General features: G+C 42.9%; 1 protein-coding gene across 11 annotated transcripts in view; it reads left to right on the top strand.

Annotated features, from left to right (window-relative positions):
- DOCK10 (dedicator of cytokinesis 10) overlaps positions 1–27,901 on the top strand; it is a 281,482-nt gene that overhangs the window by 51,812 nt on the left and 201,769 nt on the right. For 2 of the 11 annotated variants that reach the window (XM_033426500.2, XM_033426485.2), the window contains exon 1: positions 18,726–18,908. The exons of 2 other annotated variants lie outside the window; for them this stretch is intronic. In XM_033426500.2, coding sequence (XP_033282391.1) covers positions 18,747–18,908 — 162 coding nt within the window. In that variant the 5' untranslated portion in view covers positions 18,726–18,746. Of the gene's footprint in view, positions 1–18,687; positions 18,909–27,901 lie in introns of those variants that run through there. 7 more of the 11 variants (XM_049711900.1, XM_049711899.1, XM_033426505.2 and 4 more) reach the window with 5 other exon arrangements.

Raw genomic sequence — 27,901 nt, 5'->3', positions numbered from 1 at the left:
GACGCGCAGGCTCAGCGGCCATGGCTCACGGGCCCAGCAGCTCCGCGGCATGTGGGATCCTCCCGGACCGGGGCACGAACCACGGTAGGCGGACTCTCAACCACTGCGCCACCAGGGAAGCCCGAGGACGTATCTTTTTGAACGCCACATTAAACCCACTACAAGAGCTAATCATATGCTTACATCACAGATTAAATAAGAAAATGCTAAGTGAATAAGACATGTTCAAGAAATGTTAGTCATCATCAGTTTTAGGATTATCAAATAGCTTCTTGGTTTTGTCATTCTAATATTTACTTTCCATAGACTTACCAAACTTAACAGTGGGCTCTGTTATGATTAAGCCTGAGGAGCAGATATAAGTCTCTAGTTGCCTTTGAACATTTCACAGGAAAAAACATGGCTTTTCTCCCCAAAGTGGCTTGGAAGTCATTGACCTTATATTATCAGGATAAATGTATCTCATAGAACTTTCAAGACAATATTTCTTGTAGTTTTAGCAGAGAAGGAAAGTCATTAGGGATCAAGGATGCTAATGAAATACCATTGACTCCACTCCATAAAATTTGGAACAGGACTGCTTTTAGATAAAACCTTTTATTTGAAACTAAAATCAACGGAGAGTGTGTCTGTGCTTTGGATATGTGTTTTTTGAACAAAAGGTTCATTTGATTAAACGTGAAGTCAACGCAATCAGTAAAACATGACTTCAGGATTGGGTGTCTCCTCTCTGACCCTAATTGAGAGCATTGCACTGCCAGAGATAGTTCTGCTGCTGAGATCCATCTTCTGGTGGAATATGGTGGAACAAAGGCCCACCTCCCACCTTCAGAAAGCTCAAACTGTCCTTGAGGATATTTACTCCAAATTCCAACTCCAAACTGTAACTGTAACCTCCTGAAATTCCTTTCCATTCTTAATTAGAGATGGCATTTGACACCTTCTAAAACTTTCCCTGCTCATTCGTCGGTTCTCACCTGTCCACCCCAGGGCAGTCTGCACTGACATTGTTCTTACCGACTCTTCAGTGGGTTCTGGGCATATAACAAGACTCAAAGCCCTTCCTGGGAGCTGTGGGTAATGAGAGGCTATCTACTGATTCCTTTCCTTCTGCATATGTGGATGCATCTTTCTGTCTGCCTGAGCCGATGACCAACTCCTTGAGGCGTGGCCCAGCTGTTGTCACACTGTGATAAGTAGTCTCTGAAACACTTTCTGTATCTCAGTCTACTCGCCAGTTAAAGAAAGCTGAACGGTTGACCAGATCTCAGCCACTAAGGCCGAAGAAATAAATGGAAGTAATTCTCTTCACGTCGGTCAATAAAGGGCCCTAAGAAGAAGCAGATTTATTTCTGCGTAAACTCATTGAGAAAGCTTTGCGTGTGGTTGTTATTGTTATTATCGCAGTTCCTGGTCAGAGCTCACCTTTATTCATTGTACGACTTAGGGATGAAACTTGAAGAAATAATGCTGAGGATGACACGTTGGTCATTCTTATAGAGCAATATGGCAAAGAGGATGAACGTTTGCACTTGAGGCCTCTTCTCACAGTGGACACCAGGGGGCAGTGCTTATAGTAAGAGATTTCAGCCTCAGGCAGAGAAGTGCGTCCGTCTGCATAAGTGGGATGCCTTCAAGATGGGCACAGCAGTTCATGATTGAAACCCTTTTCTGCACTTCACTTCCCAAACGTCTTTTAACCATCCTTCATAATGCCGCTCAAATCTTTTAGCCTCTAAAGAAACCATATCTAACTGTCCTGGCCAAATTAACTGCCCCTTTCTGACCTTTCATAGTATTGGGTTGGCCAAAAAGTTCATTCGGGGTTTTCATCGGTTACAGGAAACCCCGAATGAACTTTTTAGCCAACCCAATACTTTGAATAAAACTCGATTTTAGGCGCTTTGTTGTATACCGTTGCACACCTCTGGTAAGCCCTGCCCATGGCTTAGCAACATCCCCAGCACCTGCTCTTGCCTTCTCTATATCTATTGCTAAATACATATACTCTGAAAGATTGCTGAGACTACTACTATTATTACTTCTACTATTATTAGCTAACCAGTAACTTTAAAGCTAATCATTTAAAAATGCTGTTAAGACTCACAGACTTAGAGAACGAACTTATGGTTACCAGACGGGAAGGGTGGGTGGAAGGGATAGTTAGGGAGTTTGGGATTGACATGTACACACTGCCGTATTTAAAATGGATGGCAACCAGGGTCCTGTTGTGTAGCACAGGGGACTCTGCTCAATATTATGTAACAACCTAAATGGGAAAAGAATTTGAAAAAGAATAGATACATGTATATGTATAATTGAACCACTTTGCCTTACACGTGAAACTAACACATTGTTAATCAACTATACTCCAATATAAAATAAAAAGTTAAAAAATTTTTTTTAAATAAAAATGCTGATAAGATGCCACTTCTCATAATAATCTTTGCCTCCCCACTGTTGGCAGGAAACAGCACTAAACCGGTTCAGTAGGTTAACTCCTTCAATGCCAAATTAACACATCACTTTCTAGTAACTGCTTTTCTTTCTAGGAACAGCTAGAGCACTGTTCCGAAGCCCCTTTCTCTAAAGGAAATGCAGAGAGGCCATGGCTGGCACATGGACTCACATTCCAGTCCCTTGATCCTGCCCTACTTTTGGCAAAGACACCCTCCAGATGTTGTGACTGTGTTGAAATTCTGTTGGCCTCCTAGCAGAATTGGCGGTATTACTTTCCATGAGCTGTGGACAGGAAGTGCTCAAAACAAAACAGTTTAAAAGTGGGCTTGGTCACTCTAAAAAATACATCTATTTATTTTTTAAAGTGGGGAGGGGGAAAGAGGGGTTGCTAATCAATGGGTATGAAGTTCAGTTCTGTAAGATGAGTAGGTTCTCAAGATTTGCTGTACTACATTGTGCCCATAGGTAACAATACTGTACTGTACACTTAAACATTAATTAGAAGGGTAGATCTCATGTTGAGTGTTCTTACCAAAATAAAGAAAAAAGAAGAGAGAGGAGGAATAAAAGGAGGAATAAAGTGGGTTGTTTCTTGCGCTGTTAAAGCATTTACCTTTTGGTCTTCCATACACGGAAAGCACAATTCCATTAATGACTATAATAAACATAATATATATTTCCCAACACTAAGAGTTCCTCAGAGGTCATGATTCTTTCCTTGTGTTTTTAGAAACCAGACCCACGAACCATTAGAAACTGCAGCAATGAGACTGAAGCATGACCTGTGAAGCTAGTAATTGTGTGTGTGTGTGTGTGTGTGTGTGTGTAGCTTGAGTGATCCCAGGACTTTTTTATAAATAACAGGACATAATTTGTGTAGCTTCAGAAGACTCACCATGCATCAGCTCCTTGGGGCCAGCAGTATTTTTGCATATAAATTGTATGATATGAAAAGCCACATTTTCTTACCCTTTGATAGACCGTAGTTTTCTAATTTAAGGTCACTTGCCAATTTAACAGTGACTGCATCAGCACCTTGTGACGCCAAGCAGGGTGCGTTCTGAAGAGCCGTCAGAGGGAACCTGTTACATCGCACATAATAAAGCTTTCAATCCATCGCTGAGTTTCTCCAAGTACTTGGCATGCAATAAAATAAATTCTAATATTTACTCTGCGTATTGTCAGATAGTAACTATCAGGTTGGAGACCTGGGAAAAGTTGCTTCTTTGGGCTTAATTTTTCTCCTCTGAAATTACGGACATTACACCAGGCAGTGCTCATTTTAGGCTAGAGAATCCTAAACACCATCATGGTATTTACGGGTAAGCTTTTCCTAAGAGGAAATCATATTTTATTTGAGACTGACATCAGAATGTGAGCCCCGAGGGGCAAGAGCTCTCATGTCCGTGTTCACTGCTCTATCGCCTGAGCCTGGGACAGTGCCTGGCACAGACTCACCTTTAGTAAATATTCATTAAATGGAGAAAACTTCTTCCTTTCCTTTCTTCCCTCCCTCCCTCCCTTCCTTTCTTCTTTCCATGCTTATTAGGAAGGAAAGGAGGGAGGGAGGAAGGAAAGTTGACATATTAACACCTCATTAAGCTGAACCTGCTCCCTGGGATAGTCACGTGGAAGCAACCTTGAAGGTTTGCATGTGAAATTTCATGCTGTGAGTGATATTTCAGGAACAGTTTTGTAAGAGAAAAAGTACACTGAAGGATGTCAGCAATCTTTTTTCCATCTAGAAATCACATGACTGGGCTGACTGGTGACCCTTTGGTGAAGAGAGTTCGATGAAGTGGGTGCCGGGGGGTTAGGAAAGAATGGGAAAAGAGGAAGGAAAGAAATAGGGTCTTTAGATGATGCTTTCCAGTCGTTTGCCTGTGAGGGAAGGCGAGAGAGTGCGGTAGCCATAGAATTTTCAGGGTTGAAAGAGGTTTTTTTTAGTTTGTTTAGATAATCTGTGGGAGAAGCTTTTATGCTGCCGAGGGGAAGGAGCCAGTAGAGGGGGAGGGGAATGATGGACGGAGCAAGATGCTGGAGAGTGCGCAGAGATAGGCCTTGCTTCTGACGCTAGGGAGAATGGAGGCAGGATGTGAGTAAACATTTTAAAAGAACAACAATAATACAAATAACACCAAGGTGCTGAGCCAAGTAAAACCAGATGCTTCCGAATGATTTTAGTAACTCCGTTTGCCACTTGTTCATTCATTTTCATTCATCTGCTCGTGCTGACTCACAGACAAGCAGTAAGAGAAGCAAAATATTAAGAAAATACATAGAAAACTTACAACTCATGTAACATGTAACTCTAATTGGAAATTGGAAATAGATTGCCATTTATTTTTAGATTGCCTTTTTTTTTTTTGCAGTACGCGGGCCTCTCACTGTTGTGGCCTGTCCCGTTGCGGAGCACAGGCTCCGGACACACAGGCTCAATGGCCATGGCCCACGGGCCCAGCGGCTCCGTGGCATGTGGGATCTTCCCGGACCGGGGCACGAACCCGTGTCCCCTGCATTGGCAGGCGGTGTCCCAACCACTGCACCACCAGGGAAGCCCTAGATTGCCATTTTTAAATCATCAATGTCTGGCTCTTGGAATACCATGAGATTGCAGGTAATAAGAACTAGAGCTGGCGTTGGGTGGCGCTAGGAATTGAGACATGCAGCTGTGTTCACAAGTCCCTGGGAGATCTGAGGGTACAGACCTTCACAGATTTTGGAACCTATACTGGGGGAAACACAGACAAGAGATAGCTGGAGAGACGCGTGTTTGTTCCACAGAATGTTGTCCATATCCCCAAGCCTACACACCCACATCCCTCTCTTCTGGAGCCCCCTTGGGTTCACCACTCTCTTTTGGACCCGGTCTTGCCTCTGGGAATCTGTCTCCAGATCTAAAATCCTCTCGTGGCTTTGGATCACATGGCATGTCTGGTAGTGACTCTCTTTCTGGATTCTGCTCTGGTCCTCCTTGGCTTGCTGGGAGTTCTGGACTTCAATTCTCGGGCTCACTGTTCTTGAGATGAGCCACCTGCGTCATCAGGCCTGGGTTTCGCATGTATTCCCAGCACAGGCTGCTGTCTGATTCCTGTCCTCCTGGCCTCTGTCAGCAGCTCCTGTGAGCTGGACTTGTTGCCCGTTGCATGTGGATGACTGTGAAGAAGGGGCAGCAAAGGTTACCCCAAAGTCTGAGGAACAATGACGCAGCCATTAAAACCAAGAGGACCACTACTACATATAAAATAAATAATCAACTAGGGCCTACTGTATAGTGTGGGGAACTCTACCCAACATTCTATAATAACCTATATGGAAAAACAATCTGAAATAGAATAGGTATATGTATATGTATAGCTGATTCGCTTTGCTATACACCTGAAACCAACACACTGAATCAACTATAATCCAATATAAAGTAAAAAATAAAATTAAAAAAAAAAAACAGGACAGTTGCAAGGCAGAGGTGACTCAGAAACAAAGCCCAAAGGCAAGGTTGAACTTGGCAGGGCACGGAATATCTAGATGGAAATGTGGAAATAGGCCTTTGGGGGGTTAGAGTAGATTTTGAAGGTAGAAGTGAGGATTTAGGGATCCCAGGTATAGAGGAAATCTGGTTCTTGGGACGCCACATGAACGCTAAGTTGGAACTCTTTTCTTTCCTTCTCCTGCCCCTAAGCTCAGTCAGCATGACTAATGAAGCCTCAGACCTTGTTCCTACCCCTCCTCCAGCCTCATGTCTGGAGCCCACATCCCCTGCCAGCCTGAAATGTGCTCTCCTTGCAAGCCAACCACCTCCATGAAGAACCAACATCGAAAGCTGCTGAGCACTTATTGTCATGTTGTTCAAACTGGACCCCTCGACCCTTAAGTCCTGCTCATGTTACTAACATTTATTGACACTGTTATACCAAACACTCGCCTAAATGATTTCACATGGATTACCTTATCTGATTCTTTTTTACCTTATTTGATTTTCATAGCAATCATACATGTTAGAAATTATCACCAAGGTGACCGTGCATCCGAGTTTGTCTGTGCATAGCCCCTATTTATGCCTCATGTCTTGGCATCATTATTAATAGCACCCTCTAAAAGGGTCCTGGTTTGGACGGTCAATTCTATGGCCACTGTAACTGTTACCACACTTACGTTCCTCAGTTTACAGATGGGACACCGAGACGTGAAGTCCCTTATCCATCGTCACATTGATGATCCGTGGCTGAGCCAGGACTCGGACTCTGGCATCAGACCCCTCATGCCAGCCTGTAAACCACTGTGTTCTGATTCGTGTTTACCGGTCCCCTTAAGTTTTGAGGGATGCCTCGTCTTTAGGATTTATTTGCTGCTGATTTAGTTCTGATATTCTGTGTCGCACGGGGCAGCTTATCCTCTTTCGCCCCCATCCCCACCCCTGGTGAGCACCAGGTCCCACTGCATCTGACCCCCAGCTATAGCGTGAGCTTTTATCATGTGGGGCTGGAATGGAGAGGAGAGAGATGGGGTGCTTGCTGGAGTGGGTAGAAGACTTAAGAGAAATTTATTTTAAGGGCTGGAAGATGTGAGCCGTTTGGTACAAAAGACTTGAGCAAGAATTTTATTGAAGGAGAAATGGTTGAGCCAAGTAATGGCCCGGCCTTTTATTTTGGACAACTTACCCGTTGACTCAAATTATCCCACAATCAATTTCAGTGAAACAAATAGTATCAATGACAAAACTGGCTAAAAGGCCTAAGAGCAACTATGCCACGTACAAGTGCACCTCATCTAAACAGACTTGGTTTTTGTCAAAATTGAATTTTGAAAATCAGTAGTGTCCTTTTCATGCTAAAGCGAGTTGATGGCCACAGGTGTGAGCAATGCATACTTAAAAACCTTCCCTCATATACAATACCTTTTCCTGAAAAAAAAAAAAAAACACAAAAAAAGTTTAAAATTCAGCCATGGTCACTTTCCACATCCTGAAAATGATGAATTTACTAAGATTCACACAGTTAGCCACGTTTTCATCACCAGTGTACCAACGTCCACTTCCTGTCATAACTAAAAGTAGTATTCCAAGGGCCCTCCTGATCACACACCGTCTCATCCAGAGTTTGTCACAGGTGGGTAGGTCCGCCTTTGCACGGAAATAGGTAGAAATCTGAAACCACGGCTGTACATCAATACCAGGTGATGGGACCTTGCAGCACCGTTCCAAAACAGCCGTTGACATATCACGTATGTACTTTTACATGCATTATCTCTATTAATTCTCACAGCAGTCCTCTGAGGTGGGTCTGAAAGTGAAGAAGAGTCACGTGAATTGCTGAAGATTTTCAAGCTAGGAAGACACAGACCTGACTTTCAAAACCAGGCTGGAGTTCTGTGGAGTCCTCCATGCCCAGCACATATACTAGACAGTACTGCCTCTGATGACAAGGTTAAACTTGCTTCTTTTTTTTTTTTTTGTGGTACGCGGGCCTCTCGCTGTTGTGGCCTCTCCCGTTGCGGAGCACAGGCTCCGGACGCGCAGGCTCAGCGGCCATGGCTCACGGGCCCAGCCGCTCCGCGGCATGTGGGATATTCCCGGACCGGGGCACGAACCCGTGTCCCCTGCATCGGCAGGCGGACTCTCAACCACTGCGCCACCAGGGAAGCCCTAAACTTGCTTCTTAAGCTTATAGCCCCATTACCTCCTACAAAGGTGGTCATAATATAAATTGTTAGGCTATTCCTTTCAAAATAAATTTGATATATTAAATGAATTACAAAGTGATCTGAAACGCTACGTCCTTATTCATAGATGTGTAGTGATAGACTGCTTTAAAAGCCAAAATATGTTCATCGGAAATTCCTTCTCTTCATCCCTTGGTTGGGTGCACATTAAATCTTTATTAAGATTTGCGCTGAGATATCTGGCATTGCCTTTGAGGAATGTAATAGAATCCTATCCTGATCACACATATACTTCTAAAGACCTAAGGGCACAGGCAGTTGACTTTGGGAAATCCTTGTATGGCCAGGTTTCAGGGTTTTTCGGAGTAGAAGCATAGCAGCGTGGAGCTGGGATCTCAGCCTCACGGAATCCAGCAGCCCTGAGGAAAATGGCCATTGGCACTGCAGCTTTGTTCGCTGGCAGCTCGGCCACCTGCCGGGCTGCTTCCGGCTCCAGTAAGGACTGTGTAGTCCAGGCTGATGTTAAGCTGGCCACAGGCTGGGCAGGGCTTTTGTAGCCCCCTCCTCATTGCAGGGCAGGGCTCCCGTGTCCTCCTTGGGTAGGGGTCATAGTGGGCGAAGGGGAGGGAGGGAGAGTCTTTCCCGTAGTCAGAATTCAGTTCCCTGAAATGTGTCTTCCTCCTGTTCCTTTCTGCTCCTGAATAGAAACAGGATGACAATACTTTGCCTAAAGGGTAAACATTAACATCCTGTATTCTGTCTCGCATTCTTCTCTTCTAAAATGCTGGGAGCCTAGAGAGTTCTCCTACTAGGGGAGGTTTTCTGTTTCTCCATGACTCCTAATGTCGCCCAGCAGTGAGAGGCACACTGCCTCACTGGGTGTGTAGCTGGCAACTCGGAAAGTCCCCGAGTTGAGTTCATAAATAGCAAAGGCTCTCTGTTTATTGGGTCCTTACTCCGTCCCGGGCTCGGTGTTGAGCGTGTTAAGTACTTCATTTGGATTATCTCAGTTACTCCTTCTCATCGTATAAGGTAGGGGTACACTGTCATCACCCCCATTTCACTGCAATGGAAACGAAGATCAAAAGGTTGTTTGCTCAGGGCTTCCCTGGTGGCGCAGTGGTTGAGAGTCCGCCTGCCGATGCAGGGGGCGCGGGTTCGTGCCCCGGTCCGGGAAGATCCCACATGCCGCGGAGCGGCTGGGCCCGTGAGCCATGGCCGCTGAGCCTGCGCGTCCGGAGCCTGTGCTCCGCAACGGGAAAGGCCACGACAGTGAGAGGTCTGCGTACTGCAAAAAAAAAAAAAGGTTGTTTGCTCAGGGTCACAAATACAGGTAGTGACAAGCTCAGATCTGTGGGACACCAAAAGGATCAACCTCTGGAGAAAAGCCAACCAAGTCTTAACCGTTCATTACCCAACCATCATCCTGCTCCCACTCCATAGGGCGTTGCTGTGTACCTATTAGAGCTCATTGTGGTGAAGATTCTGGCTATTGGGCTGGATCAGGGAAGGGAGCAGGTAGGATAAAGTCCTTTTGGCTTCTCACTTGGCCAACGACTTGATCACCAAAAAAAGGAAATGGGTTTCGTTGGACACCCCCATCCACTACATCAGTTCCAATGTTTTCCTCCTCCCCCTCACTCTTCAGAGTGCTTTTACCTCTTTTTCAACATTGTTTGTGATTCACTGTAGCCTTTAAAAAAAATATTGGCAGGGGGAATGTGAGAGATACCAGCAACAACTCTTTCTATCTCCCCCTCTTTTGTTTGTATGTTTATATGTGACTGACCCCAAAGCCCAGACATGTGTTATTGGTCTTTGTGAATCTGCAGTTGGAGAAAGCTTTTAGACCCTAGACCTAGAAGGAACCTGAGCTTATCTATTCTAACTCTCTAATTTTATGGACAAGCAAATTTAGATCCAGAGAGAGAGAAGTAACAAGGACTGTCTGAAGTCTTAATTAGTGTCGGAGCCCAAACCCCATCCACTGCTGTGGCCATCACATCCCGCTGGAATGCAGGGTACCCAAGTCACCCTGCAGAACTGCAGTAGCTTCATTTGTCAGTAGCAGCAACCGGAGATAATAGGAACACAAACTTGAAGAATCCACATCCTGTAGTTTAGGGTTTAAAGAGAAGCTGAACATTATCTTATCAAGTTAATCTTTTGAATATAGCTCCGCCCCTCCTTCGCCTGCTGGGTTTAAACCTTGCTTTGTCCTCATTTCCTTTCAACAGCCTGAGCTGGGTGCTTTGCACCAATTCTAAAATTATATGTTGGGCTGCTCCCCTGAGTCCTGGCAAAGAATGCAGAGTTGAGATTTGCTCAGGTTGACACGATCCTTTTCAGCTCTTGAATCGGTTTGGAAAGCACATTTGTAAATGACTTAAAAGACTGCCGTTTTCATGTTTGGAAAGCAATTCATGATTTATTGTAAATGAGGTTTAACTTGGAATGTTTAGGACGTGGGTGGCTAATTCCGGCCACAATTCAAAGGGGTAAGAAATGAACACGGAAAATAAAATAGAACAAGTACTGAAAGTACAGTTAATAGTTCATTGATCCAGCCTCAGCTGAGAACATTTTTTACATAGCTAACTTGGGAAGATCACAAAATTGACCCCATTTAATCATAAACTTTTAAAAACTAAAAGCAGCCTCTGGCGGAAGTTTACGTCGAATGTTTCACAGGTTTCTCTTCCTTCTGAAGCTGTCGCCCCTGGACATAATTTGACTTTTCCTGATGCACCAGTGTCATTATCGCGAGCTCTCATTATTGCCCTGGACTAGAACACTGTACAATTTACGACCTTTATGATGTTTATGGTCCCAGATGCTAGGGATACTGATTTCCTGTACTTTTGTCAGTCTGTTTTGTCAGCCCTTCCTTTTGTGGGTGCTTGTACCTTTAAGTTAGTTGGACTCAGGCAACTTGGTGGTGTAAAGGAGCCAAGAACGCTTCCTGCCTCACCTCACTCTTGACCTTGCCAATTCATTCTAGTGCCAAGGCTCTCTCTTTTGTTTGTGTGTTTACATGTGACTGTATTAGCGTTGAACCTTGACTTACAGGACTGTTACCCTCTTTGGCACTTTCTTGGAATAATAATGATAATAAACATAATAGTTTTATTAATAATGCAGGTAAAAGAGAGATAAAATCTACCATCTATGCCAGTGTTTCCTACATAGCATGTCTTTTGTTATAATAACTCTGCAAAAGAGGTCATCTTAGTTCCGTTGTAAAATTGAGGAAAATAAGGTTCAGAGGATTCAAACTTCGAATCACTTCCCAGGTACCAAGCTAGAACCATGAACCCTCATCTCCGCTCCAGATACACAGTCCGCAGCCCCATCTAGTGGCGTGGGTCTCGGTAGCCCGCTGGTTTAATTGCTGGGACCACCGCAACCCTCTGAAGAAGCTAGAGGCTGTCAGCACTCCATTCCTCAGCAGGGACATCCTTCCAGTTCTAAGTGGCTCGGCCCTGTTCCCACTGGACCAAAGCAAGTCAGAATTATAGTGCTTCTGGTCAAAGGCTGTTGCAAGCTTCGTTCAGCAGCCTCTTTGGAATCCTGTCTAAGGTGGCTGTAAATGGGTAAATGTACAAAGACCCCTCCTCGAAACCACTCCTGTAACCTTCCCAGATTAATGAATCGGGTGCTGTCTCTTTCTGGCCCTGCAGAGGTTGTTTCTCTTGCTTCCCGGGGCTTGGCTGTGATCAGAATAGTTGAGGTTGCAAAATGAGTGCCCTCTGGGTAAGTGAGGTATTATTATATTATTTCAAATGTGTTTATTCATGGAAAAGCCCTGGGAAGGGGTTATGGAACTTGTCTCATGTTACCATGGGAGCTAACTTCAAAGCACGGAGGAGGCATGCCCAATACCCTCGTTCCTCCATCACACAGGGAACATCGTGTGTTACTCAACAAGGAAGAGTCCAGAGATTTTTTAAAAACACCACTTGTGAAAGGGACAGGGAAAAAGCAAGCAATGTTTGAAATCCTTAGATCTTCTCTCTTCTAGTAATAACTAGCTCGCATGTATTGAATACTTACTTACCATGAGTCTGGCACTGTGCCAGGCACTGACATGGCAATTAGATCCTCATGAGTACTCATTCATTTAACAGATGAGGAAACTGAGGTTTAAAATGTTTGCTTTAAGTTACAAAGGTAGCAAGTATCTCAACAGGGATTTAAATTTGGCAGTCTGCTTCCTGAGCCTTTGTCTTACTGCAACACTATACCATCTTCTACTAAGAATAAGAAAGATTTATTCTGACCTGACAAGCGTTCAGTCAAACATAGAAGCCTGAGAAATGTAAGGTATGATATTAATGGAACATTGACGTTATCCACACATTCTGCAGGAAGCTGCTGATGAGGAAGCCACCCCAGAGAGGGATGAAGGATAATTTTCTGATGCATCTAAATGTACCAACCAAAGAGTACTCTCCTTTTAAGCCGGACTGGTGCCAGAAGGAGGGAAATGAAGACAAAGAAGAGCTTGGCAGCAGCACCTGGATTTCTTAAATGAACGAACAGTGTGCCTGTTTCCAAAGTGATTAATTAATTGTACAACTCAATAAATGTCAGCGCCTGCGAAAGATGCCTGTAAAGAGGAGGCCACTATAATTAAGTGAAAATGAAGAGAGAGAAGCTGAAAGAAGAGAACTTTACAAATCACAGATGGGGAAAAAGAGGTCATGGTTACTATCAAAAGAGATGAGTCCCAAGCTCTTGAGTAGAAGTAGCACCAGGAGAGGCAAAGATGCAAGTTGATAAAAGAGCCACTGGGCCTCAGGGAGCATCACTTCGCTGGGTTGTATTTTCCACTTTTTAGCTAAGAAAGCACTGATCGACTCCCTCCTATCCATTTAATTGAGTTTATATACCTGAGGGGACTTACCCATCTGGAAATAGACAAGTTAAAAGATTCATTCTAATCCCTGCCCTGGGAAAGTGGTCAGCTCCGTGACCTGGTTTTACTCAGCTTGGGGTTAAAGCCCCAGTTGCTTTTTTTTTTTTTTTTTTTTTGCGGTACGCGGGCCTCTCACTGTTGTGGCCTCTCCCGTTGCGGAGCACAGGCTCCGGACGCGCAAGCTCAGCGGCCATGGCTCACGGGCCCAGCCGCTCCGCGGCATGTGGGATCTTCCCGGACCGGGGCACGAACTCGTGTCCCCTGCATCGGCAGGCGGACTCTCAACCACTGCGCCACCAGGGAAGCCCGCCCAAGTTGCTTTTAATCTATGAGGGTTCTCCTCCTTTGGGGTCACTTTCACTTGGGAACAATTGCTGAGCCTCTGGAAAATTTACAAAGCAGCCCAGCAGGATTCAGACTTTGAGGGTGATAATGATGAGGAAGAAGAGGGGGAGTTTGTTTTTGTTACATATTGATTGATTGATTCACTCCACGAAGCACTGAGTTCCCATGGAAAGGCTGTGCTCCAACTTAAAGAAGTGGATGGAAGTTTCTACCTTGATCTCCAGTTTCTTTCCATCACACAACTCTGTATAGAATAGTGCTGGTGGTGAAGGAGGGGGCAACAAAGACTGGGGGCAGTTCCACTCCACCAATTTCATAGTCCCCACCAAATTCTCATGCTGGCCCAGAAAAGCAGGTGGCTGGTTCCCTGTGAACAGCAAGGTGTTCAGGCTGTCAGCTTCCAATGGATTCCAGGGGGAGTGGCAGCAGGCTTCTTCCTGGAGCCATGTCCAGGCTCAAAGGGTGTCCTAGGGTGATGGCTTCATTCTTGTTGGACCCAAAGTAGCCTCTTGGGGCATTTCGGTGTTAACCAGCATCTTTGTATGTAAGGACAGATGTCGCATCAGGGACAAAAGCAAGCCAATCACAATTCCGCATTCGAACTGTGTGCTTTCAGAGCCAGTTTCGACAGGTGAGTCATTTCTGCCAATGAATGCTTCACATAGTAAACACAGCACACCTTTTTAAAAATTATCTTATCAAATTCATTACATTTTCAAATGTTTTAAAATGCAATTTAAATTATCACCCCAAACAGCTTGCTGACACTACTAGCTGCCTTCTGAAACTGTGATCTGAGGAAACATCACAGATTTTCCTCTGAAGGACAAACCAGCTCTCACAGGGGATGTTCCGGGCTTGCGTCCCTACACTTTGCCATGTGCCAAATGTTTCTCTGGTATAAATCCACCTTTGGAAGATACAGGGTTTACTTGGCATATATTTGGCTTTCAGAATTGGTTTTCAAAGGCTCAGACTCAATTCAGATTCTGGCTCTGCCACTTAAATAGCTGTGAGTCTAGGAGCAAGTCACTTAATTTCTCTGTGCCTCAGTTTCCTCACTTGGAAAATGGGGGGATCAGAGCATGACCTCATAATGGAGATGTAAATGAATCAGTATGTGTAAATATTAAGTAGAACTGTGCCTGGCACATAAGAAGTGCTATGGAAGGGCTTGCTTTATTATAAGTTTCATTATTGTTATTGTTACTATTCACTGAGCATCTACTGCGTGGTTACACAGGGCCTATAGTGAACGAAACACAATCCCAGCTCTTACAGAGAGGGGACGACAGCTCTTAAAAATGAAATCCATCGGAATGTAATTTCAGCTTATGTGTTAGGAAAGAAGCCCACAGCGTGCGGTGATAGGACTGCGCTTCCCGATTACCTCGGGCTGTGAGACAAGGTCTGTCAGGGGAGGCTTCTCGGGGGCAGTGTCATGTTTAAGCCGAACCTGGAGGCTTTGGGGAGGAGACCGAGCTTTCACCCTCCCCATCAGCACAGGTAGTCTCACACTTGCTCAGTGAATGATGATTACGGGCCAGGCTCTCTATTGGTCTTTTTATTTATTTATTTGGTTGCACCGGGTCTTAATTGCAGCAGGCAGGCTCCTTAGTTGCAGCTCGCCGGCTCCTTAGTTGCGGCATAGCGAACTCTTAGTTGCAGCATGCATGTGGGATCTAGTTCCCTGAGCAGGGATCGAACCCAGGCCCCCTGCATTGGGAGCGCGGAGTCTTAACCACTGTGCCATGGGGAAGTCCCTCTGTACCAGTCTTTTCAGGTACTCTCCTCCCGCCGACATCCTGACAGGTGTAAAGGATTATCTCCATGTTACAGCGGATACTCTCAAGGCTCAGAGAGGTTAAACGACTTGCTCGAGATCACACAGCTTATGGGTGGCAGAGCCTCGACTGAGCAGGGGTGTGTCTGACTCTGCAGCTCACTGGGAGCCTTTCTACTGCCTTCTGCTGCCGCCTCTTCCTCCAGGCTGCCACCGGGATCAGTTAGACTTGGACTGTGTGGCTCAGTACATACACTGTCAGTTCCTCTATGAATAAATCCAAATATAAGGAGGGTTCTACTTAGTTTGGGTAGCCTGAGTGCTCTGCCCTCCAGCTCTGGGAACAGGGAGAAAAGTCCTAGTGGCCCCCTTCTTCACTAGGTTCAGACTGATACCTGACTCTCAGCTCTCAAGCTGACAGGTGTGCCCATTGCCATCTTTTCCTCAGAGTGTGTGTGAGCCAGGCGGGCAGGCTGTAGACATGCCCACCTCCACCGGCCAAGGGGAGCTGACACCTGGGCTACTTATTCTGGAATCGTTTGCCCTTCTGCAGAGAGCTACTGTGCTCTAAATTTCTGTCTGCTGGGGTGAGGGGTAGGGTCCACTAGCTACTCTCTCACACTCAGTGCCTACTTTCCTCGAGTTTGGAGGCCCCCTCCAGGGCTCTGTTGAAAACTGTGGCTCCTCTTTGCACGGCCTTCTCCTGCCCTGGAAGCTGTTATTCATCCTTCATTTTTGGTTATTGATCAATGTGACCATATTCACTTTTCATCTTTCAGAGAAACTCTGAAAACTCTCATCTGCTCGAAGATCCATCCCGCCCCCAACTTTCTCACTGTCATTAATATATTCCCTTTTATGCCGCTCTGTTGTCACTTCACTTGGACTTCGGGAAGAAGGGAAGGAAACATACGTACTTCATTTCTCAATTACAGTATTTGCATCTGAGGGCATGTTTGTTTTCTAAGATGACGTACTGCTGTCAGCAATAGTGTTCGGTGCACATTTAATGCTTGAAGGCCAAGTTAATGATTCATTTTATTAATACTTCAAAGAAAATGGCAGACACCTGTGGGGAGCTGATTCTTCCTTTTTTACTATTTCCTGTGTGTCAACATCTATGCCAAATGTGAGGGAAAAAAGGTCCCTTATGTCTATGGGTTGATTTCTATCTCTTCCCCCACCCTACCGCACCTCCAGCTTAATTTACTATTTCAAACTTGGAGCTCAGAATCTGATCCCTTTCTTGCAATTTTGCTGCATGTTTGAAAATTTTCATAAAACGCTGGACTGTATGTCCAGCTATTATTCTCTGATTTTCATCTTTCCGGTCTCTTGTCCATTGGGTAACTGTAGTGTGTAATGAAGTCACAAGAAACTAATTCTTGGAGGTTCCCTTTCCTTGATGATGGAAGTTGAGAGAGAGAGAGAGAGAGAGAGAGAGAGAGAGAGAGAGAATTCTGAGACTCTGTCCATAATAGCAGTCCATCAATAACAGGGATGAATTCCTCAGAGGCAGAACAGGGATCGATGAATAGAGCAGGACTCTAATAGCTAGAAAGCACATCGCTTTTTTCCCCCAAGACTTTGTCATCTGCCAAAACATCTGACTCCAAAAGCCACCCTAGAGGTTAGCCAGACTTAGCGAGAGGTGGCTAGAAAGGAATTTGGTATCAAACTACCTCTTCCCTGCCAAGCCCATGGTGTGCAACTGAGGGATCCACCTTCCCTTTCCTGTTCCCCACAGGAGTTGCTGGAGTGTTTAAGCACCTCCAGTCCGTGTCTTGCTGCATTCGAGCTGTTCGGTCATGAGCAGATGACCAGAACCCGAGAGAATGGTTGGAGAGTGATAGGTCATGGGGTATGGGAGTGGGTGGACAGGGTGAGCACCGACATCCAGGGAGCCCCGAGGAGCAATCCTATTTGAAAAGACACATTCATAATCATGGAAACCCACTCGATGCTTTGTCTCTGGTGGACACCATTTATATAGATATTCAATACACAAGCCAGACAGGCTAAATTGTGACTTCTCTTCTGTAAATGCCCTAGTTGTTTGGAGTAAAAAAAATGGTTTAGATTAGCACCCGGGCACTCTGACAAAGGTCCGGAGGGAGTTCAGGGACTTGCCAGCATCATTAGCATTTTTTTCTTCTTTTTCCAGCCGCACTAAAATATTTGCTGAAAACATAGGGAGATGAAAAACTACTGGTAGCCAGTACCTCTTAAAAGAAAAAAAAATGTTTTACTTCTCTGGCAAACATACCAATTAAAACGAGGCTGTGTTGTGACAGATGACGGAGCAATTAATGCCTAATTGAGCCTTCTGCTAGATGCCTCTGCGAAAGCCACTTCACTGGGGTCACACCTTAGAGCAAAACAAACCTCCAAACTTCCTGCAACACCCTCTGCTCTGCGGAGCCCAGAAACCAAAGAAAACATTTTTGAATCTCCAAGAGTTACACCAAAAGGATTAGCTAAACGGAAAGATCTCGACATTGAAAAATCCTACCGGGGATTTCATAGTTTCTTCATTTGTAAGCAAAATCTATTTTCCACGAGATATTTTTGGTGCAAGCATCCCTTGCTGTCCTATTCTCTTAGAGTATACCATTAGATCTTGAGGCCATTCCAGGCAGGTCACGTGACTTCTAAGCATCTCTCCGGTTCCCTCCTAAGTCACTAGTCTCACAGGAGTCAGGGAGTCCTAGACTCTTAACTACCAAAGACCTCAAAGTCCTTCCTGAAGCCTTGAATTCTTACTGATAGGATGTGAAAATGCTGTACAGCTGCTTTTCCGAAGAGGTCAGCTTGGTGGAGCTCCCTGCCTGACCTCAGTAATAGAGATATTTTCAGCCCTGCGAGCCGCCTGTGTAAATATAAAAATGTATTAGGCTGCAGAACTGCATGTGTGGGAACAGAACAAGCATGCTATTGAGAGGAAATCACAGGGGGAACACTGGTGTCACTCACATGGGTTTGGTTAATGCGTGCATACTTTTGATAAATCGTTTTGATTCAGCGGACTGCATGTTTCAGATGAGCCCATTTCATTTCTGGAACTTATGAGCTCTGATAAGTAAAACCCCAGTCACTTAGCAAGGTGTCTAATAAAGTTTACTTCTGGAAGTTTTCACATTTGAAAACAATCATGTCACTCTTTGTATGACACTCATTTGCCTTAAAAAAAAATGTTAGTGTGAAGTCAATTTTTCAGTTGTTTAATGTGAAAAAGAGTGATTTGTTTAAGTGTCTGAGAGGGAAAGATATATTTATTCAGACCTCTGAAACTAGAATCGAAGAGAATCACTGTAATGAACAGGAAACATGCTCTTGAACTGAGCAATGCTGTCTGAGCGAAATGCTCTAATATCCCTGAGTGTGTTCAGTTTCGGTGGATCAAATCTTTCCCATCTCTGCATCCAAGCTATTTGGCAGTGATCAGATGATCAGAGCTCAAGGAAGTGATTGGAGAGTGAGCTCGCTGCAGCTGCAATGTAGGCTGTTTTCAGGGACAAGGAGCCACTGTTTTCAAACATAGCATCAACATAGAAGTTATTTTGTGGGCTCCAGGATGCAGCGATGGGCTGCACTGCCAGCATTGTTCTGCTTCAGGCTTTTCGTTCTGTGGTCCAGAGGAGCTGTCCACACATTTGTAGACGACGCCAGGAGGAACCATCCCATGAAATTTTGCCTCTGGAAAGTGACGATGAAATGAGTAGACCCAGAACCCTCATCATAATGGTATGGTATCTGTGGCAGAGCAGCCTCTGTTGATGAAACTGTTATTATAGAAATGAGGTTGCCATTCGAGGTTTGGGTTTTCAGCTTTAGATAAAGAAATGTGTGACCTAGAGTTTACTACTGTGCTTTCCTGTTTGGGGAAAATCTTTCAAAATTGTTTCCTGTATTATTCAGAGAACTGGTTTTCTTTCTCTTAGATCTGTCATGAAAATGTGCAGTTTATTGGTCTCTGAGAAACTGTCTTCTGCCTAACATTTTGTATGCTGTTATTAACTTTTGTGCAGAAACAGAAAATTTTGAAGTCTTGTTTAATTAAGTGGATTTTATTTTATAACTCAAATTTGAAAGTAGAGCCCCAGATAGATATTTTTATATCACATGTAACCCATCGAGTTGTGTAAATGTTGGTAGTTAGATCTCTAACTTCAAAGTATTTGAGGCCTTTATTTCCAATGCTGCTGTGGAAATGCCTTTCCAAAATGCTTAACTTACACATAAAATCAGAATGAAGTTTTTGAGAATTTTGTGGAATGCATCGTGTTTTAATTAGAAAGCTGTTTCTTGCCACTTGTCAAATTACATTTTTGTCTGTGCTTTAATTATAATAGTGTTACTCCTTCTTTGTGTGTCTGTTTGATCAGCAAGAATAAAGTAGAGGTTAGTCTCTCCTTACTTTAGGTTCAGGGAGAGATTTGCCTAGTCACTGAAATTCAATGTTGGGATGGAAGTAGTGTGCTAAAGTTTCCAAAATTGGGGAGGCGTTGAAGTCTGCATGGTTTCAGCACAATCGACTTTTTTCTCTTAGATTTCAATGTTCAGATATCAAGGATGCAGTAAATAATGAATGATAAATACCTGTTACACTAAAAGTTTTTAAATGAAAGTCATTTGGCTTGGGCTATGCCTTTGAGTGACAGAATACTAAGCTATAACATTCTATGCCAATTTCTCCAACAAATCAATATCAGGTTTTCAAAAGGGCAAGACTGTTCTTCAACTGTGGGGCTATGACGATCTCTAAGAGGAAACACTTAGTGGGAATATTTTCATACTCATTTTCCCATAAGTTTTCACAAATTAAATTTAAAAGGAGTTGACACATTTGTGCTCCAAGTTTAACTCTTAATAGCAGTAACACATTCTATAGCCATGTGTATTACTCATGCCAGCTCAGTCATTAAAGCAGTCAGTTTTCCTAATTTTACTAATTAGACTATAAAATTTTGCAGCTAGAAATTTGCCCCTAAAACTGTTTTTCAAAGTAATTGAGAAATAAAAAATAATACATTCACTTAATAACAGTGCCCTGTTTTTTTCAAAGATCCTTTTAATTCATAGGATACCTTTACTGACATTCAATGAGGTGATGATGGATTTATTGATGAGGAAAACAGGTTCAGAAAGATCGAATACCTTGTTTATATCACACAGCTGCCCAACGCCAGAGCCTCAGGTCACACTTAGATCAATTATTCCAAAAGCCAATATACTTTTTCACTCTGTTCATGTCTCTAAGGAAATAATGATAAAACTGAGAAGCGTGAATTTTTATGAGAAGTCTGATGGAAATGTTGGACCACTCAGAGTAAAATATGCTCATAGAAAGTTATTGTGCAACTTGAACGTTTCCTCTGTGCCGCTTGAAGCTTCACACACTCCACAACTATTTGTTGCCGATGCACTATCGGCCAACCACTGTTCTAGGTACTTGGAATCCACCAATGAACAAACCCATCCAAGATCCCCGCCCTAAGTGGCAAAATTTTACTGTGATTGTATATTTTGAAGATCTCATTATGGAATTACTACATTAGGGTTGTGACGCTTAGTGTCCTAATTTAAGTCAATGAAACGATTTCCTATTTTCCAAGATGGTGGTTTGAAACCTTGAACGTGTTTCAGAATCACCTAGGAGTTCTTTATTTTTTTAAATTTTTATTGGAGTATAATTGATTTACAATGTTGTATTAGTTTCAGGTGTACAGCAAAGTGAATCTGTTATACATATACCTATTTGCACTCTTTTTAAGATTATTTTCCCATATAGGACATTACAGAGTATTGAGTAGAGTTCCCTGTGCTCTACAGTAGGTCCTTATTAGTTATCTATTTTATATATAGTAGTGTCAGTCCCAATCTTCCAGTTTATCCCTCCCCCCCCTTACCCACTGGTAACCATAAGTTTGTTTTCTACAGATTCTGTAACTCTGTTTCTGTTTTGTAGAGAAGTTCATTTGTACCCTTTTTTTAGATTCCACATATAAGCAATATCACATGACATTTGTCTTTGTCTGACTTACTTCTCTCCGTATGACAATCTCTAGGTCCATCCAGGAGTTCTTATTTATACTAATCCCTGGGCTCCTGGCCCCAATGACTCTACATAAGAATGTCTGGAGTGGAGCTGAGGAATCTGCACTGTTAGCAAACACCCCCTGAGTGTTTCTGAGAATCTCAGATTCTGAGATTCCGATGGAGGAGCGTCATGGATGATGCTCTGAGAAACGGCGCTCTGGAAACTGATCATCTAAACCCCCTACCTTGCATCCTCCTTTAACCTGATATGCTAATCGCCTTCTCACTCTGGCTACAAGCTTCTGAGCAAACTGATTTTTTATTCTCTTACTTTCCCATCAACCACTAGTCACCAAATTTTGTATATTGATCGTGTGTGGGTGTGTAAGAACACAGGCTCTAGAGCCAGAGACTCTAGGTTGCAATCCTGAATTCATCCCTTATCGGCTGTGTGACCTTCTGCATACTTTTTAACTACTCTGTGCTCTTTTCCTCCTCTGTAAGGTGGAGATAATAGTTCCCTCAACCCAGAGCTGTTGTGAGGGTTTAATGAGGTAAGGATGTTCAGTGCTTGGAATCATGTCTAGATATGTTATTATCAATAAGAAGGATCGAGGTCATCCTAACTGAAAAAGTGACATTTGAGGGAAAGACCTGAAGGAGGTGAAGAGTGAGTCGGAAATGGCTCGGGCAGAAGGACCAGCCAGGGTGAAAGTCCCTGATACGGGAAGAAGCTTGGGGTGTTTGAGGACCAGTGAGGAGGCCAATGTGGCTGACTGAGCCAAGGAGAAGGCAGGAGAAGGACATCGTGGAGGGAACAGGGGACAGGTCATGTGAGGCTTGGCGGGCCATCATGAAGACGTGGGCTTTTTCTGAGAGTGAGAACGGACGCCATTGGAGGGAGCAGGCACAGAAGTTAGGAGCGTGGGCTGTGGAGCCAGAATGTCAAGGTTTGAGTCCTGTGTCTGCCCTTCACTAGCTGTGTGGTCTTGACTTGTCCTAAGTGCGCCTGCATTTCTTCACTGATGAAATGCAGAGAGTCACAGGACCTACCGTGTAGGGCTATTGTGAGAATTCAGTTACTACTTGTAAAGAGCTTAGAACAGTGCCTAGTGGGTAGTAAGTGCTGTGTTAACTATAGGTTTGTTAATTTGGATGGCCTTGAGCAGGGCAGTAACAGGATCTATGGCTGCCAGGGGTCCAGGGTGGAAGCAGGGAGACCATTAGTCAGGAAGCTATTGCAATGATCCCAGCTAAAGACGCGGATGGTAGTTGCTGAGGTTGTGAGAAGTGGGTCGATTCGGATATATTTTAAAAGTAGGACCAGTAGAGTTTGCTTACAAATTGAACACAAAGAGTGAGAGAAAGGGAGGAATGAGGGATGAATGTATGGTATTTTGGTTTTGTTTTGTTTGTTTGTTTGTTTTTTGGCCTGCACAACCAGAGGACTGAGTTGCCATTCAGAAGGGGAAGGCTGCAGGGGAAGATTTGGCAAGCTAATCTAAGTTCACTGTAAGACATGTTAAGTTTGAAATGCCTGTGAGGTCTATACATGGAGGTTGCAAATAGGAAATTGGATATATAGCTCAGAGTCCCAAAGAAGAGTCTACAGAGAAGATATAATGCTTGGCACTGTATAAATACCAATTAATGATTGATGAATGAATACATGATCTCTCCTCTAATTTCCTATAATACTTACAGTGTGTCAATCCATTTGTAGTTAATCATATCTTTAGCTATTTCATTGAACTTGTTTATTTACCTTATTATTCATATTTTTTTTATCCCACTGGTAGGTGGAAAACCCCATGTAGGCAGGAACTAAGTTGGCTTTATACCCCAGTGGTGCCCAGCACCATTGCTTTTATAGACTAAAAGTTCAGTATCATCAATGATTTGAAATCTTTAAGCAACTGACACCAACTTGAAAAGTTCAACTGTTAAAGCTGCCTTCCTAACTCTTCATTGAAATGTCCAGGAATAAGTTAAGAATGAAGACAGCTACTACAATAAATACAAGGGTTTGAATGTTCTGCAAAAGGCTTTTGTACTCAAGTCATCATTATATCAAAGAATCTCATTGCTGAGTCCAGGTCCTGAGTCTTCATATAGAGATCAGCTTTAGGCTGGCACTGATTATAGTTTAGCTGCATAGTCCAAAGTGGAGACACTTGGTACACATCAAAATAAATCATTGTAGGCCCTTTGCCTTTGCAAGGGACACATGAATCCTACCATCTGAGACTATTACAATGCCTATTAAAATGCAGCCAAATTTAACTGGGAGAAAATGAGGAAATTCCTTCAAAGCTCTAGTTTGTCTCTTCAAAAATTTTTGCTCTGATGGGAGAATTAACAGAAACCTTTTCATGAATTAGTTTTTCTTACATCCTTTATAGCATATTTTGTTGAAGGCCTCAGACACTAATTTAATTTATGGAGATCTGCTGTTTTCTGAGGAATGTCTATAATTTCTGATGTAATTTACTAATCACCAACCCTGGAAGTTGGCTTCTATTTTAAGGCCTATTTCCTCTTCCCCTCCCTGCGCCCCCACCCCAAGAGCATTTATCCATTTATATGATGCAGGGTAGAGATAAAATAGAAGGACAAGAAGCAAGTGCTAGGCAGGCTGCTGGTCTCTCTCACTATAGGCCCAACTCCCAAGCACAATTTTAGGATCTTAAAAGTGAAATGTTTTTAAAATCCATGAGCATTTGGGGGTGTCTCTGAAACAGTAGAAACCGTGATATTCACATTTGTGAATGCCAGGGATCTAGTGCAGATAGCATGCGAAATGTGGCTTTGTCTTTTAATTGTGGTTGAAGACAGAGGAAAATAAAAATAGCCTAACTTGTGGTGAGTCGGGGAGGTGAACTCTCTTCTGTGAGTCAAGGATGTGCACTTATAGGATAAACATTTCAAAGCCAGGGAACTTCAGGTACGCCTGAAGATCTGCATTACAAGTCATCCTTTGGTGGTTGCCAGGTCCAGGGCTCTGATGAACTATGGTATATGGGTCCAGTTCCGCCCACAGTCTGTTTTTGTATGCCTTGTGAACTCAGAATGGTTTCCACAACTTTTAAGTTTTGTAAAACAAAACAAAAAAGGAAGAAAAAGAAGACCACTATGCAACAGAGACCATATATGGCCCCAAAACCTAAAATATTTACCATCTGGCCTTTTACGGGAAAAGTTTGCCAACCCCACTCTGGTGAATGATGTAGGCTCAACCACAATGGAAACTTCTCTTTTTTTTTTTTTTAACTTATTTGATTTCTGCAGTGTACTTGGTCTCTGCCTAACTAGGTGTAAAGGAACTTGGGTTTTTCCTGGGCACCTTTTGTTCACCTGAGGGTCTGAGAATGGTCGTGATTCAATGATGAATCTTAGATTTGGAGTCAGAAGGCCCAGTGTCTGAGTCTCAAGCCATCACTTAAAAGCCCATATCACCCAGACATGCTGATTCATTTGTCTGGGTTTGTGAAATGGGGACTACTCTCTATTCTGTCTGTTAGAAGCATCAGAATGTTTATTTTTATGGAATCACTTTGTAAATTAGTGAGCATTATACAAGGACAAAATCTTGCAGGTTGGGAGCTAACTTTACAGTACCAGAGATGCACTGTAGGTCACTGTCCCAGTGAGAGTTCATTATCCATTGGGTGACTCATCAGTGATGTGGGGAGGTAGTTTCCACTAGGGTTTTACTGTATTTACTCCATGTCTACCCCAAAAGGGTGGTAGAGTGAGTGTGGCCAGAAGAGAGGGCCCATGAGTGAACTGTCAAGCTTCTACTTGATTAGCATTTTTTTTTTTTTTTTTGGTACGCGGGCCTCTCACTGTTGTGGCCTCTCCCATTGCGGAGCACAGGCACCGGACGCGCAGGCTCAGTGGCCATGGCTCACAGGCCTAGCGCTCCGCGGCATGAGGGATCTTCCCGGACCGGGGCACGAACCCGTGTCCCCTGCATCGGCAGGCGGACTCTCAACCACTGCGCCACCAGGGAAGCACTTGATTAGCTTTTTGATCTTCAGTAAATCTCCACATCTGTGTCCCCTCATGTAGAATAGGCATAATAGTCCTTCCTTCCTGGTCAAGTTCTTTGAGAACCTAAGATAAGGAAGGAAGCTAAATGAAGGACATCAATTATTTATGAAACTAATGATGCCATCTCTTTGGAACACACATTTGTTTACATTTATGTCCTATGAATAAAATCAGGACCAGAGAGAAATATACTATGGGAGCTACTTCAAAGGAAATAAAATAATCTCTCTTCTCACTCTACAATAAATATTCCAATTTAATAAAACTTTATCATCACCAAAGGGATTTTAACATGTTTTGCCCAGTTTCTGCTTTATGCATGTGGAGGAAACAACTTCCAAACATTCTCAATCCTGAGAAAATGTTCTTATTTCATTTTAGTGAGTTTGAATTTTGGATATACTAATGTAAGATTCCCCAGAGAAAGGAAGCTTGTGAAATGGAGACTGATTTGAAATGGTTTGCCGTAGATAGATGGGTGTAACGTGGAACTTAAAAGCACGGGGAGTCTTTGGCAGTTATTTTTCCTTGGGCACTGAATTTGCACTGAATCTCAAAGCCACAGAAAATGGATAAATGAATTGAACGGCTTCTCCATGGGTATAAGAATTAATTGAATGTGATTGAGGCTTAGTAGTTAGCAACACAAATCTTTGAGGCAAAGCCATACTAGATTCAAATTACATCTGGTATCATCTGTCCAAATAATCTGGCAACTTTCTAGTTCTCCAAATAACACATATTTAGAAATGATAAGGAACAAAGACAAAATATTCAAAATCTAAAATGTTTAAAATTGAAAACCACCACAGTGATAAAGAAAAGCAGAAAATCAGGTATATGGGAGTAGAAACTTATACCAAAAACAATTAGCAAATTCAACTATAGATAGATATAAATAGATATTTATATTATTGGTAAAAATATATATTATAAGAACATGTAGAAGATTATGCTTTTAGTAGGTATAACTGTTTGAGGAGAGGCCATAATGTGAAGATTAAGAAACAGTTTATTACAAGTAGAAACACACAGTTATATGGCTAGAAAAAGTCAAGACTCAACAAATAAGTGGTAACAAAAAGTCCCTTAACTTTTTAAAATTCAAATATAGAAAAACCCTGGTTATGCTTGTTTTGTTTTTGTTTGTGTCTTTGCCTTCTAGAAGAGTAGATTTAAAACTTATCCCCGAGTTCCAGGTTTCAATACAGTGAAATCTTGTGCAAACTGAGTAATACAGTTGAGGATAAAAAGGCATCTTTTGGCAAACCAAATACAAATAGAGTATTTTTGTCATGCTTCAACAAATCTCTTCTGGATAGTTCTTTTGTTCTCTCATATTTTCTTCTCATGGAGCTGATTTACTCAGGGGCTAAAGTCTAGGAGTTTTGAAATTCATTTCCCGTAATCTGCTTTGTTCTGCTGGAATACATTTTATTCTCTAAGACCATGTCCAACAAATTGAACATGTGTCAAACGAATTTGGATTGTTAATTAGCTAAACATCAGAAATTCAGTAGACAACAGAGGGACAACTACCCCTTACCTTTGACAGGCACAGATGGCAAAGGCCAGCCACTGACCTGCTTTCACGGAGCTTACAGTTTGATGGCAGAGACAGAAAGGACTCAAACAAATGTAAAATTGTAATCGAGATAAGTGTTTCAAATGAGAGTTACATTCTACCTTAAGACTATACCCTTTGAGCATCCAACCTCATACACACCAGCAAGGAAGGCTCCCCTAAGGAAGTGACAAGGGAGCTGAAACCTGGAGAGTGAGTAGAGGGAGGAGTGCCATGTGCCAGTCCGAAGTTTTATTTTGTTGCCATGGGTTAAGAACCCTTGGTTCATGGACCTATTCCATCTTCAAAGTCAGCAGTATAGTGTCGTCAAACATCTCTCTGACTCTGACCCCTGACTCTCCTACCTCCCTGTTTCACTTACAGAGGACCCTTGTGGATGACACCGGTCCCACTTGGAAAATCCAGGATACTCTCTCCTTTTCTAGGTTCGCTGATTGGCCACCTTAGTTCCATTGGCAGCTTACTTCCCCCTTGCCATGTAAATAACATATTCACAGGTTCTGGGGCTTAGGATATGGACAACTTTGGAGGGCTGTTATCTGTCTACTGAGATATTTCATGGAGTTATTTTAAAGTTCAATTAGTGAATACAAATAAAGGATCTATTATGTACCTGGAACTTAGAAAGACCTCAGTAAGTTTTAGCTGTTATGATTGCTTCAGAAACTAAGAGAGGTTCACAAATTTAATATACTTTAAGGAGTTATTTTAGGAAAAAGAATTGAACTGCTAAAAGGAAACTTAATTTGTGCTTCATAGAATGTGGAGAAATGGAAATTCAAGGTTAGCGTATTTACACGAGCACTGTAATACTTACTGAATAGATTCTTCAAAGAACACCTACGTTTATTAGAGATTCTCTTCTATGTTGTCCATCAGTTGCCACTTTTCTAAAATTTAACTTTTAGTTTCTTTGTTTTCCCTTGATCATTTATAAAAGAATACTTCATCTTTCCAGGTCTCCAAATTATGCCAAAGTTAGAAATAAGGAACAAAGAAAAAACATACAAAATCTTAAAAAGAAATGTTTAGAATTTAAAACTTCCACAATAATAAAATA

Source organism: Orcinus orca, chromosome 7 (assembly GCF_937001465.1).
Source record: "Orcinus orca chromosome 7, mOrcOrc1.1, whole genome shotgun sequence".
NCBI lineage: Eukaryota > Metazoa > Chordata > Mammalia > Artiodactyla > Delphinidae > Orcinus > Orcinus orca.
Note: the sequence above shows the minus strand (reverse complement) of the source record. Positions and strands in the feature narration are given on the sequence as shown.